General features: G+C 47.7%; 1 protein-coding gene across 1 annotated transcript in view; it reads right to left on the reverse strand.

Annotated features, from left to right (window-relative positions):
* Positions 1–13,446, reverse strand: part of TMEM178B (transmembrane protein 178B) — a 416,029-nt gene that overhangs the window by 31,521 nt on the left and 371,062 nt on the right. The window contains exon 3 of the mRNA XM_032275630.1: positions 11,943–12,080. Within this exon, the coding sequence (XP_032131521.1) occupies positions 11,943–12,080 (138 nt within the window). The remainder of the gene's footprint in view (positions 1–11,942; positions 12,081–13,446) is intronic.

Raw genomic sequence — 13,446 nt, forward strand, 5'->3', positions numbered from 1 at the left:
TCCCAGTGGGCCAGGCTCTGTTAGGATGAGCAGGCGTGTCCACGGGAGCAGAATTCATTTACAACTCAGGGACTGTGTTCATAGACCCTCGACTGTAATGCTTTGAGACCTTCACAGAGTCCCTCTCCCACAATACAATAAAGGGCCCTGTATTGTGTGGATTGCTGAATGGTTCAGGCTTGCCAGGCTTCGCTCACCTCCTCTGCAGGGATGCATCATCCACAATGAGGTTCAGAGAGGCTTCCTGGGCCAAGGTGTGCCTGGAGGCACATTGTGGGGATGCTGCTGAGGCCCTGCTCCCCAGCTCTTGATCTGGGACAGTTCTCTGAGTCTCTGGTACCCAGAGGGAGCCACGCACTCTCCCTCCTATCTACACATTCTGACTTCCTCACTGAGAATGTGCTCTCAGCCTATCTTGGGGTCCCTGTGTCTGGTCTGTTAGCCCAATGACTTCAGTTCCATCCTCCAGGCTCTAGACTGTCTACCACATCTCAGCCATCATGGAGTGGAGGTGACAAGAAGCCTCAGAAGGACAGAGAGTGCCCTGCTTCCTTGGGTCAGGCTACGTTCAGTCACTTCTTACCTGTCTAACCCCTGTACTCTCAATATCCCCCAGCCCCTGCAGTCACCGCGCCCATCCTCAGAGGACAGGAGAGAGAAAATTCCTCTTCACTTTTACCTGCTTCTTCCTCCTGTTTCCTAGGAACAGCTTGTAAGCCTAATAAAAGGGGTCTCTCCATTTACTTCAGAAACCAGCATTTTTCTTTGATTTATGACTTGTTTCAAGGGCCAGAAGCTTGCCTGACAAGTTCCCTTTCTCTGAAGCTTACAAACCTCTGTAAGAGCATCCCAGAAGAACTACGAGGAGGGAGACTTTTGAAATTACTTTAGAAATCACCTAAGTTTCCATGGCAATCCAGCACTGTGGAGTCATCATCACATTCAGGGGATTTCTGTTTCCACTGAAAGGGCTGTTGGAGGAATCAGTCCCTTCTCGACAACCTCTCAGTGGTGGAGGTGGTCTTCATCTACCCTTTCCACCTTCTCTCCTCCTGCCCACCCTTCTCCCGGCCTACCTCGTCTGCCTGTCCATGGTATGGAAGCAACGGACCCCAACTCAGCACAGTGTAGTGATTTCCACCCCAGAGAAGACAGGGTCTTGTTAATGCTGAAAGGAGGAGATCTTGGGGTATCAGGATCCCAGTCTGAGCCTGGACTGTATTCCCTTAGTCATTTGGTTATGTCCAGTACAGCTGTGGTGGTGGAGGCAGGCCAGCTGGGAAGGCACTGGGCTGGGGGAAATCACTCATCCTAAGTGAGAACCCAAATCGTCTACCCCACTCTCAGTCTGGACACTGAGAGCCAAAAGCTGACCTTACTGTCTGCAGGAACATGGCTTTATTATTCTGTCATCTCCTTTACACCATGGGACTGTCCTGCGCAAGTAAATAATAAATAATTTGATTGTTTCATTACAGGAACTTTCCAAAAGATCCACCAACACTTTCGTCAAAAGCATCAACCGACAGCAAGTACCCCAAGATTCTCTGAATCCCTGGCCTGAAAATCTTCACCTTGCTATTCCCAGCAATTCAGAACACGATCATTATTCTTTCCCAATTGTTATCTCATTATTCCTACCCAACCTTAATCACATGTCCACATTGAAATAATGGCCTTAAATCAAACTTCCAATTCTCAATAAATTCTGATCTTACTCCCTCCCCCAGAGGCCCTGCCAACATTTTGCAAGGTGTGTTTTCTCTTATCACAAAAGCAACTGTCTGATTAACAGGTTGTGTTCTCCATAACTGGGGAGTAGCTTTTGCCATAAGGGAAGAGGTGCACATGTTTTGTGTGATTATTCAATCATCCAAGGCAAGTGGTGGTCTTAAGCACAGCAGACTGGTTAGGGAGAAGGGGGATTACAAGCAGAATGGAGACTAGATCTTGTTCCTTAAGATCTCTGGGAGCTCCTGCAGCAAAAGGCTATGGTGTTCCCGGCTCAGGGCATTTAAATATGGGACAATGCTAGAGGCAGAACTGGCTTCATGAGCGTGTGACCTAGGCAGTCACCCACTTGCTTGGATTCTCTACTGTTGCTGTCTTGAAATTCTTAATCATGTGTGAACAAGAGGTCCTGGGTTTTCATCCTGCCCTGGGCCCCACCAATTACATAGCTGGTACTGCCTAGATGGTGGGGGTGCCCCTGCAACACCTTCAGGGGGCAAATGCCAGCCCCCCAACCCTGCTGGGGCTTCCCCAGACATGGGCAGACACAGTACCCCACTCACTGGAACTGGGAGTGGCAGGTGGTAGAGAGGCTGACATAGCCAGAGAGGCTGATAAAAGTCCCACAGTATCAAATGATTGCCCAGGAAAGAGGCCCAGGGTAAGCTGTGAAATAGACAGAGGCAGGGCAGGGCAAGCAGAATGGGGATGGATGCCCCTCAGTCCATCAGCCCCTGACCATGCCTCTGAGGTCGTTCATGGTCTGCCTTGGTGGAATCTTCTCCATTCTCACTCTGCTCCCATCACAGTCGTCTTCTTGCTCAACTTCTTCAGACCCAGCAAGCTCAGTCACCGCCCAGACCCCTTCCCCTTGCTGCTTGTTTTACCTGGCGTGATCCTGCCTCAAGTCTTCTTATGGCTTCCTGCCCCCTACATTCAAGCCCTGTTCAAACGTCACCACCACGAGAGGCCCTCCGTGCACTCTCCAACAATAGCCATGCCCCCATCTCTATTACCTTCCCAGCTTTATTTTTCTCCATGGTTCTTATCACTTAGCATTGCACCGTATATTTATGGTAGTGATGGGATGACGCTACTCAGAGCAGCGTCACTAAAAGTGGTTATTCAAAAAACGAAGTATCTCAGTAGCTAAATAATAATACCTAAAAAGATATTGGGCACAATCCAGGCATCATTGTGAACCCTGCACATGTATTAACTCTGAAAGTCTCACAGCCGTGCTCGAAGTGGGTCCTGTTACTAGACCTCTTTTATAGATGAGAAAATTGAAGCAAGGCCTGACAAGTGGATAAGAAACTTTCCTAGGGCCACATGGCTGGTCCAAGACTCTTTTGGTCCTGGACTGGTTCTCTATGAAAAAACTATAATTCCCTCTTCAATTGGGTGATTCTACTTAACTAGGACTCTCACCCCCAATCAAGAGGCAGAGAATAGAAGGCAGCTCTTGTGCAAGTGTAGTAAAGGGTTGACTCTCCCCAAAGAAACTTTCTGAGATGGCTTCACCAACCATCCTCCTTTGTATCTCCTTCCAGGGCCTGCTCTGTCTTAGCCTTTCCATCTGGAAAATCAATGACAAAGAATCCTCTGGCTCTGGTGAACATGCAGCACTGTGGTTTTACTGAAGGCCTGGCAGGCAAGTCATGGGGCATTCCAATTTTTTTTTTTTAGACAGAGTCTTGCTCTGTAGCCCAGGCTGGAGTGCAGTGGTGCGAGCTCAGCTCACCGCAACCTCCACTTCCCGGGTTCAAGTGATTCTCCTGCCTCAACCTCCTAAGTAGCTGGATTACAGGTGCGTGCTACCACGCCTGGCTAATTTTTGTATTTTTAGTAGAGACGGGCTTTCACCGTGTTGGCCAGGATGGTCTTGAGCTCTTGACCTTGTGATCTGCCCACTTCAGCCTCCCAAAGTGCTGGGATTATAGGTGTGAGACATCGCACCCGGCCTCTAATGTGGCTTTTAATCACTGGCCAGATTTGGATTCACAGGGCTAAGGCTTCTTACTGTTCTCTCCTGAACCCCACATCTGTAGGAGGAGCAGTTCCCATTGGGTGGCAAAGGTGAAACTATTTTGGGGCTGCCCCAGCTTCAGTGTGAAAATGAAGCCCTCCTGCCACCTGGGTTACTGAAGTGGTGCATCCTGGCCACTCATCCTACATTAGGTACATTAGGTAAGCCTGGATGTATTTTCCTAGTCTTCCTGACAATGTGTCTCTTCCCCCAAATGTCTAATAGAGACATGATTTACCCCTTCCCCGATTTGTTTTAATTGTAACCATCAAATGCTAATAAATACTGAAATCTGCACTTTCCAAGAGGCAAAACATGTTCCAGGGTATGAGGTAGTTTGTGAGTCTGAATTAGGATTTTGAAAGAAAGATTATAAGACAAAAGTCAAGAGATGAGTTGTGATGTTCTAGTGAAATCTCACATAAAACTATAAAAGCAGACTGGCAGGGGAAGGGGATGGGTTTTATGCAGGAGTTGCCCTTGATTCGCCATGATAGATCACAGAGATTTCTCTGCCTATTGAAATGGACTTCACTTAGGTCTATACATAGAACAGTAACAGCTACCATTTATCAAGGGATTATTATAAGCCTGCCTCATAGCAAGTCATTAACTTACTGAAAATATTCTCCCTCCCCAAAATATCTAATTCACCTGGTTCTTTAATCCATGTCTCCCCTCTCTGACCTAAGAGTCATGAAGTTTGAGACATAATGCCTCCTGAACTTATATTAGGTTGGTGCAAAAGTAATTGCCATTTTTGCCATTATTTTTAATTACTTTTCAACAGAGTCCTAGCCGTGTTTTTAAGTACAGCAAGCTAGGAATAACAGTGGGGAGAGGCTAGAGAGGAAAGGCTGGTGAGGAAACCTGCATGTTGTTCTGTAAGATCCCTTAAATCATTTTACTGTTTAGATGGCCATGGCCGTGGACTTTTCCTTTTAGGCTGGTATACTTTCAGAATGCCCAGGCCTCCATCAGGGTCTTTGTCTAGCAGCAGAGGGGTGTTATGCTAAGTGTCGAGGGGTTCATCACACAGCTGAACAGCTCTCTGGTGAGCTTGGTGGAGCGGGCATAGATGCCAGACATGTGGCATCATTGGTTTGCAAATCACTGCAATCACTCAAACATAATAGCCTGGGCTTCTTTAGGGCATTCTCTTCATTCTCCCTGGCTGACTGGGAAGGTATAAAAGGTCACACTGATCGCAGGTGGTGGGAAAAGGAACTTTAATGATTTCCTTTTCTCATTACCACCCCTGCCCTTGGTTCTGGCCGTGGTCTCCTCCATATGCCCCTTTGTGCTCTGCGAAGAGAAGCAAAGGAGACGGGGAGACACAGAGTGAATGACACACACTGGCACCCACTTAGAAGCCCAGAACCAGAGTCGTGCCAGTGTGGGAAGAAGCAGGGACTGTGGGGACACAGATCTTCAACACGGGGTGCCAAAAGCAGGGGCAAAGCAGGGGATGCAGGAATGCAGGCTGGGTCCCAGGCTGGGCCCCAGCTCTCATCTGCCACTCACTGGCCAGGTGACCTAGGACAACCTGAAATAACTGCTTTTACCTGGTGACACAAGGAAGTGGAACTGGCTGGTCTCTCAAGTCCATTTCATTTCCAATAGCCTGTGAGTCCAAGTTCAAGACAGAAAACTCTTCATGAATTCATGTGTAATTCATACTCTACCTCCAAAGAGAATTTGAGATACTTTATAACAGAAGTAGATAGACCCTTGGTCTATTCGAATGAAGATAACAAGAGGACAAGAAATCCCATGAAAGCCGAGATGATTAGAATAAGAACAGAAGATAAGATGGGGTATTTTATTGAAGAATTGCTGCTCTATTGAGACAGAACCAAAATATTTTGTTTGTTACACACAATTCACTTTTTTAATGTATTTGTTCCACAAATATTTATTAAGAGCACAGACACCGTTCCTGACACTAGAGATACCTTAGGGAAGGTATCTTTCCTTTCACTAAAGCAGACAAAGTTCTGGAGAGCATGGAGCATATAACTAAGTTCAGGGAGGGAGACAATGAACCAATGCCAAATGTTAGAAACATTTCAGACACCTAGCACCCAAGCACCCATATCTTGGTTTCTAATACCTTTCTCTAATAAAAGGAAACAGAGCTCCTTGGAGAAATGGCTGATTTCAGGACTAGGGCAGGAAATATGTAACATGAGCCTGCAGCACCTGGCAGTGCCAAGAACTAAGTGCTCAAACAAGCCAGCAAACAAAAAATAATCAAAACCAAAACCCACATTGATGGAGGTATCTCAAAGGGGCACAGGAGCCAACAGAAAGCTCTCCCAATGGCCAGAGCTGTAACAATTAAAGCAACAAAAGAAAGTAGTTTTGGATTAAACTCAAAGTGTAAGATAAATGCTCATGAGTCCACACTGGTATAAATGACTGAATAAATTAATAAATGGGGGAGAAGAGACAGATCTCTTCCCATGCAGAAGAATTCCAAATTATGTAGCTACTCCATTCTAAAGGAGCATCTCCATCCTGGCACTCCATCTTAACATCCCATTCCTCAAGTGTGGGCTGCACATAGTGACTTCCTTCCAAGGAAGTCATGGAAATGGGGGAAAAATAATTTTACAGTGTGGAAACATGAGAAACATATGATCAGGGCAACACCAACAGTTATAAATTGTGACGAAATAATGTGACAAAAATGGCGTTTTACCTCTTTCTCCCCCAAACCCCTAACTTAGTCTAATCATAAGAAAAACATCAGACAAGTTTCAATAGAAGAGTGTTCTGCAATATGCCTGACTAGTGCTCTTTCAAACTGCCAAGGTCATCAAAAACAAGGAAAGTCCGAGAAACAGCTACAGCCAAGAGGAGCCTATGGAGAACTCGAGCACTAAGTGCAGTGTGGCATCCTGAATGGGATCCTAGAACAGGAAAGGGCATCAGGTAAAAACTGAGGGAATCTGAGTAAACTGTGGCTTTTGGCTAATAATAATGTACATATTTACTCATTGATGATAACAAATGTATCATATTCATGCAACATGTTAATAACAGAGGGAACAGGGTACAGTGGCAGAGTAACAATGGGAAGCCTACTATCTGCTCAGCTTTTCCATAAACCTAAAACTGTTCTCAAAAATAAGGTCTATTAAAAATCAAACAAATGAACAGAGGGTCTAGAGGTCAGAGATGGAAGAAGTCAGAGATTCTCTCTCTTGCTGGCCTTGAATAATCAAACTTCCCCGACTTCTGCAGCTGCAAGGAAATGAATTCTGCCAACATTGTGATCTTGGAAGAGGACCTCAAATGTCAGATGAGAACCCAGCCCCAGATGACGCCTTGATCACAGTTTTGTGGGACTTTCCACATAAAATCCAGTTAAGTTGTATCTGGGATTCTGAACTGTATAATCTATGAAATAATAAGCGTTTGTTGTTTGAAGCTCCTAAGAAATCAGCCAAAATTAAAGCACCACAACAATAAACATTTTGGAAAATAAAAAGGGTGATACAGAAAATTAAATAAAGTGTAGGGCATGCCTGGGCGGCTTATGAAACTGGGTGGTGAAGAAAGCCCTCTCTAAGAGGATGGAACCTGAACTGGAAAAATGAGCCATCCACAAGGCATTACAAAAAAACACTATGAGCAAAGAGGTAAGCTCGCTCCAGGGCCTTGAAGTAAAACTTTGGGGTGTTCCAGGATAGAAAGATAGCCAGAATCACCCCACCTTAGGGGAAGAAACAAGAAAGAGGTGAGAGAGGGCAGGAGCCCGATTACAAACAGCTTCTAAAGAGGGGTAAGGAGTTCAGATTTTAAGTACAACTGGAAGCTATCGGACCATTGATGGTGGATGACTGACATATCCGATTTATGGTTTTAAATGAAATTATGCTAACTGCTCTGTAAAGGACTGATTGCAGGGTGGCCAGAGTGGAGTCAGGGTGTCTGGAGACAAGGCTCCAGCATTAGCCTAGACAAAAGATCATGGAGCCTTAGACCTGAATTGGGGAGGAGGTGATGGATGTCTTCCAGGGAGTGTTGGAGGGTATGTGAGAGGAGTCTTGATGGGGTGGGGCATACACTGATGGTTACACTCATCTCGGGGATCCGTATCCATGAAGTGGTACTGAGGTGCACCCAGCAAGAGAATCACAGGTACTCATAGCAGTCACGTGCTCCCTTGCCTGCAGTCTTTCGCTGGTGGCATCCTGTTCCTGAGCTTCTGAATGTCACTGGTGATTCATCAAGCACACAAATGGCGTTGTGGCAGTCTGGGCGGGATTCTCCCTTGAAGGCCCTGCTGAAGGGAAAACTGGATCCCTCTTGCCCCCTCCCCCCCGCCCGCCTCCTGGCCCAGCAAAGCTGCCCTACTTAATTAATCATCTTCTCCCGGCTGAGCGTTCATTAAACAATTTGTTGTGAACTCTTTCCCGGGGGGCAGTGTGCCCCCACTTTGATGAGGAAATAGTTAAATCTGGAAGAGAAAAGTGCCCAGCTCAGGCCATCTTCCTTCATATCAGAAGAGAGAAAAGATTGGGAATAGAATTCTTCCATTTTCATGTTGGTCGTGGCAGTTTCCTCTGAAGTCACCTGCAATTTCATCTCTAGACTCTTGCCTCCAAATTTTCTTTCTTCATTCTTGCTGTCTCTTCCTGTTGCACCTGCTCCACATCCATGGCTATGCCTAATCAGCTCCAGGCACTGCAGATGTTGTCCTCCATCCTTCTCACTTGCAGCCCCATTTTACCCCTCGGGATTATGTCTGTGCTCAGTTATAGATGCCTGCAACCCAAGCCTGGGTGAGAGCTAAGGCTGTGGGGCCTTTCTGTCCCACTTTGTGGTAACTCTCTATAGTTCAAGTGGCTGATTGCTCTGCTGTATCCATGAAATGGCTGTCATGGGTGGTTTACTCTCCAAGTTCTACAGCAGGTCAAGCCCTAGAGATTACCTCCTAGAGAGCAGGGACTGGCCAGGTTCTGAGAGGGGTGGTGCTGATATGTCTCTTTGACATACAGGGTTCTAGAGGTCAAGGCATCGTTTTTTGGGTTGATGCCCCAGGCTCTCAGTTTGCTCTCTCTACTGAGCAGGGAAAGGGGAAGTGCAGCTTCTGTTCTAGTCTGTTCCTTCCCTAGTTCCTAGCTCACAGTCAGCAGATGTCAGCTGCCTGGGACTTCTGGACTCCGAGGGCTGTGTCTAACCCAATTGGAAAGAACCCTAACTAGAGAAGAAACGGAATGCCCTCCAACCCCTGAGAAAGTCAACTTCAAGAAAGACTACCCTTCAAGGGACCAGTTCTTAGTGGCTTTGTTCTCCAGTCTCTTCTGTTGGTGCCTAATGGTACCCACAAGGTATGTGGACATCCCTTTCTTCCTGAGACTCTTTCGGAAGACATGGCTTTACCTAGAGACACAGGTAACAAGGCACCAGAACAAATAAGAAGGTGACCTCGTCTGTGGATGAGATGGATTTGCTCCAACCTGGATGGTGCCACAGTCAGCAAGAGGCAGCTCTGAGAACAGCACCTTCCCTGAATCTTTCCATGATGCTAACACTGTACCTTAAAGAATGGTTTTGCCACTTGAAAAACCAAATTGCATGTCCCTAAAAAGCAGATTTACCTGGGCCCCTCAGTATTAAAGGCTTGAATGAGCTTTCCCAGTAATAATTGAGGCCCCATCTTAGCCCTGCCATATATCTTGCAGAATAAAGTATGGAGAAACAGTCCTTGAAGGCCGGGGTTAAAAAAACCATGAAAGGTGTTGGCCAACCAGTTCGTTCCCAGTACCATAAAATATTAGCACTAGAAGGAACTGGAAAGTTCATCTCTTCCACTAGTTCTCAACTTCAGTTGTACATTAAGATCACCCCCAGAAGCTTCACTTGGATGGGTCTGGAGTAGGGTTCTAGCATAGGTATTTTTTTAAAGAACTCTGTAGGTGATTAAATATACAGTGGCTGAGAACCACTGCCAGGACAAAGGTAAGCAAGGCTCTCACTCATTCGCCCTATAGAAAGGGGCCTCTGACTCCTAATTAAGCCCAGGGGTTTTCAGAGCTCTTCCCCAGGCCCTGGGCTTTTGAAAGGTGCCTCAGAGTCCAAGGGCGGGGCTCCAGGCATACTTATATCTCTCGCTGTCTGCCTCCACAGTCCATCCTGGGAGGGTGCTCACCAAGGTCTTAGATAAATGGGACATAGCCCAGTGGCCCTACCACGGTCACATCTATTGGTCAACAACTGTCACTCAGTTCTGTCCCTTTATTGTCTGACCAGTGATGTGTTCTTTGGCTGGAAAAGATAAACCAGCCAATTACACAATCTCTTTCTCTGGAGGCTGACTTCAGCAGGCCAGAGGGAAGTTGTCAAAGAGCTGAAAAGTCCTGGAGACTTAGCACCTGGGTGGGATCTGAACCTTGTGCCTGGCCTGAAGAGAGGGGAGAATGGAAAACCATTCAGGAGCCTCCAATGCCATCAAAGAGGTGGAGATGAAAGAGAGCCAGCCCCCAAGGCTCACCGGATTCATTCTCTGCCCGAGGCCAGCTTGCTCAGCTTCTCTCTCTAGGGCCTTAGGAAAGCCTTGTTTTACCAGAGCCTGCCTTTATATATACAAAAGAGTCTTAGAGAGAACACTCACTACAAACAGAGCTGCTCCACTTTTATCTTTTTACATTTTGGGGGTCCACATAAGATTTGGATTTCAAAGGGAAAACCAAAAAGCTTCCATTGCTAAAATACAGTGTGGAAATCATCAAGCTCGTTTGACTGCTTGTTTCACTGAAGGGGATCCTGAGGCACAGGGCAAGGAAGCAATGCCTGGTTTTGTCAACCTCTGCCTCTGTGGGAGGCTAGAAGGAGGAGTGTGGAACTGCTACACAGAGTCACCATGTCCCCTCCCTCCCCCAACCTCTGCCATAACCACAGGTGTGGGGCTCACCAAGGAGGCATCTCTGATGTGGGGCATCCTGACTCTAATAGCAGAGGGTTTTGTAGCCCTGAGTGATTTTTCCTTGGAAATACCCTGCTTGACTTTGGCTATGTTTCAAGGGAATAAGGGTAAGCCTTCAATAAATTCAGGACTCAAGCAGAATCCCACAACTCACGAGCCCCCAGGATCTCTTCATACACCTAGAGCAACTCACTTCTGTCCCCAGCTTGACCTGCAGACAAAGAGCCAGCATGGCCCACTCCTTCACCCTCTGCCTCTGTTCAGAAACCTATAACCTGGTGGCTCACAGAAGGGACCTGAATTGGGTGTTTGCTCCAGGTGCCTAAAGTCTAACTGACATTTGTTTCTATATGCAGGACTCACTTTTCCTTCTTTCCATAAATATTTCTAATTCCCTCTGTACAAGCCCAACTCCCCCTCTACTTAGCCCCACACAACCCATCCATCTACCTTTGTCTGAGGAGTAGATGGTGATGGACATACCCAGTGGTCAACTTCGGCTTGGGACTGAGACTCAAACCAGGACACCAAAAAGCACAATTTAGCTCTTACAGGGAAAGAAGATGTACAAGAGGAGTGGACTTTCTGTTACTTCCCATGGGCTGGACCCTATTCCCACATGGCTATGCAGTTCTCCTTATGCAGAATCCCTTTAGAAGGACACTGGAGTGGTCCTATGGACATGACAGTACCATCATAGCATAAGAGAGACAGATATTAGAGAGGGTCTAATCCTGTCCCACCACCACCTTACTTGAAAGGGGAGCAGCTTTAGGACTTATAAGTCAGAGGTGAAGATAGGCTTTTGGACAGAAACTGCCCAGATAGCACTTGCTTCAGGCTTCCCACACCAATGCCCAGGGCATGCATATAATGAAATCCCCAAACACTTCCTGGGCTCATGCGTGCTCTGTAACCACCCATCTCATGATCATCTCTGTAAGTATCTCTCTGCCATAATCACCCGTCTCATGATCACCCCTGTAAGTGTCTCTCTTACACACAGGCAGTCAGATCTGAGCAGAAGGTAAGGACCGTGTCTTATTTTCCTTTGCATCCCCAATAGCTGGTGCAGTGGTGAGGAGCTAAAGGCAACTCAAGAAGTGCTTGTGAATCAGTGGATGAGTAAATGAGGACCCCAGTCATGTCATGGTCCCCTCTGCCATGCCCTCTGGCCATTCTCCTCAAATTCTGGTAACCAGGACCTTGTCCACTGCCACCCCCCAGCCAAGCCTGCAGCCTTACCTCCCATGAGGAAAAGCAGCCCTGCCACGTACTGCATAAGGCCTCGGTCCCAGCAGCAGCCCAGCACGCCGATGATCCAGCCAAAGAGGATGATGGCCACCGCCATGCCCATGAAGCCAGCCGTCATTCTGCGCAGGTCTGTGAGGAAGCAGGCGAGCAACAGTCAGCAGCAGAGCCTGGGACTGAGGGCCAGGGTACACCCCAGCTTTGATGTGGGAGCAGGGAGGGAGGGGCCCTCCAGGGGCAGGAAGGCAACCTGACCTTCTCAAATAGGAGCACACAATTTTTGCAGAGGGAGAAGCCCCTGTGGTGACTCTATCCTTGTGTGCACAAACATGCTACAGCAGTTTGCCACCTAGGCACAGGGACAGATCATCACAATATCGTGACTGTTTCTTCTATGCCTCGTTTGTGCCGGGCATACTGCTATCTATCTATGTATCTATCTCAACCTTCTGAGACAGATAAGATCTTTATTCCTATTTGCAAATTGCAGCAACTTGCTGAAAGATATACATCTAGTAAGTGGTTGAACAGGGACTGGAACCCAGACCTGTCCAGTGCTCCCAGCTTCCAAACATAGCATCACTCAGCCTCTCCAAGAGCTGAGAACCAGAGAAACCAGCTGCTGGATCTGGGCAGTCAGGCTGCACCTGCCAAGGCCTCCTGGTCTCTCTAAGAGGTTGCAAATGCTCAAGGTGATGGATATTCAAAATACCCCGACTTGATAGCATGTGAGGGGAAGCTATCAATGTGAGGGGGCGGGGGTTGGTGTTCTGTTCCTTCCCCTCCAAGCTGGTGGAAAGTCACACTTCCTGCTCTACTCTGTGTTCCAGAGCAGAACACTTTCATGGCACTTGCTTCAGCTCCTCCAACCCCGAGGTCAACCCTGCTTTCTGAGTCAGGCCCATCTCTGTTCTACGCTTGGCAGACCCATCAGCTCCAGGAGGAAGAGGGTTGTCTGGAAAGGCAGTATTTTTAGCAGGAGGCAGAGGGCAGAGCTACTGCCATGGCTATGTTGGCCACTCAGCATCTGGCTTGACTTCCTCCCCAGCTCCAACCCCTGCCCTCTTGTACCCAGAAGCAGCCAGAGCTGCTTTCAACCCCCCTGCCCTTCCATGTGCCCACTGCACCCCAACCCCCACCAAGCTACGGGCACACTTTCCTCATCCATCACTCCTTATCTAGAGCTCTACCTTCTGACCTCCTGGTCATGCCACCCACTCTTCCACCCTCCACCAGTATCCACCACAGCTCCCTGGGACCCCTCTCCACCCACCCACATCTAAGCCTGTGCCATAACCCCGCCAATGAAGCTCCACACAAGAGCAAAGCTACTTATTCTGCCTCTGCCCCAGGGTCTGTGCTCCCCAGGGGGTTGCAGAGCATCCTGGAGGACCCTTGGGCATCCCTCTCTGTCAAAGGGAAGTGCCTGAAGTAAACCACATACATCAACACCTCATGCAAGCACACCCGCTGCTGCCTGGACAGCATTTTCTCTGAG

Source organism: Sapajus apella, unplaced genomic scaffold, assembly GCF_009761245.1.
Source record: "Sapajus apella isolate SASKATOON/1434 unplaced genomic scaffold, GSC_monkey_1.0 scaffold7, whole genome shotgun sequence".
NCBI lineage: Eukaryota > Metazoa > Chordata > Mammalia > Primates > Cebidae > Sapajus > Sapajus apella.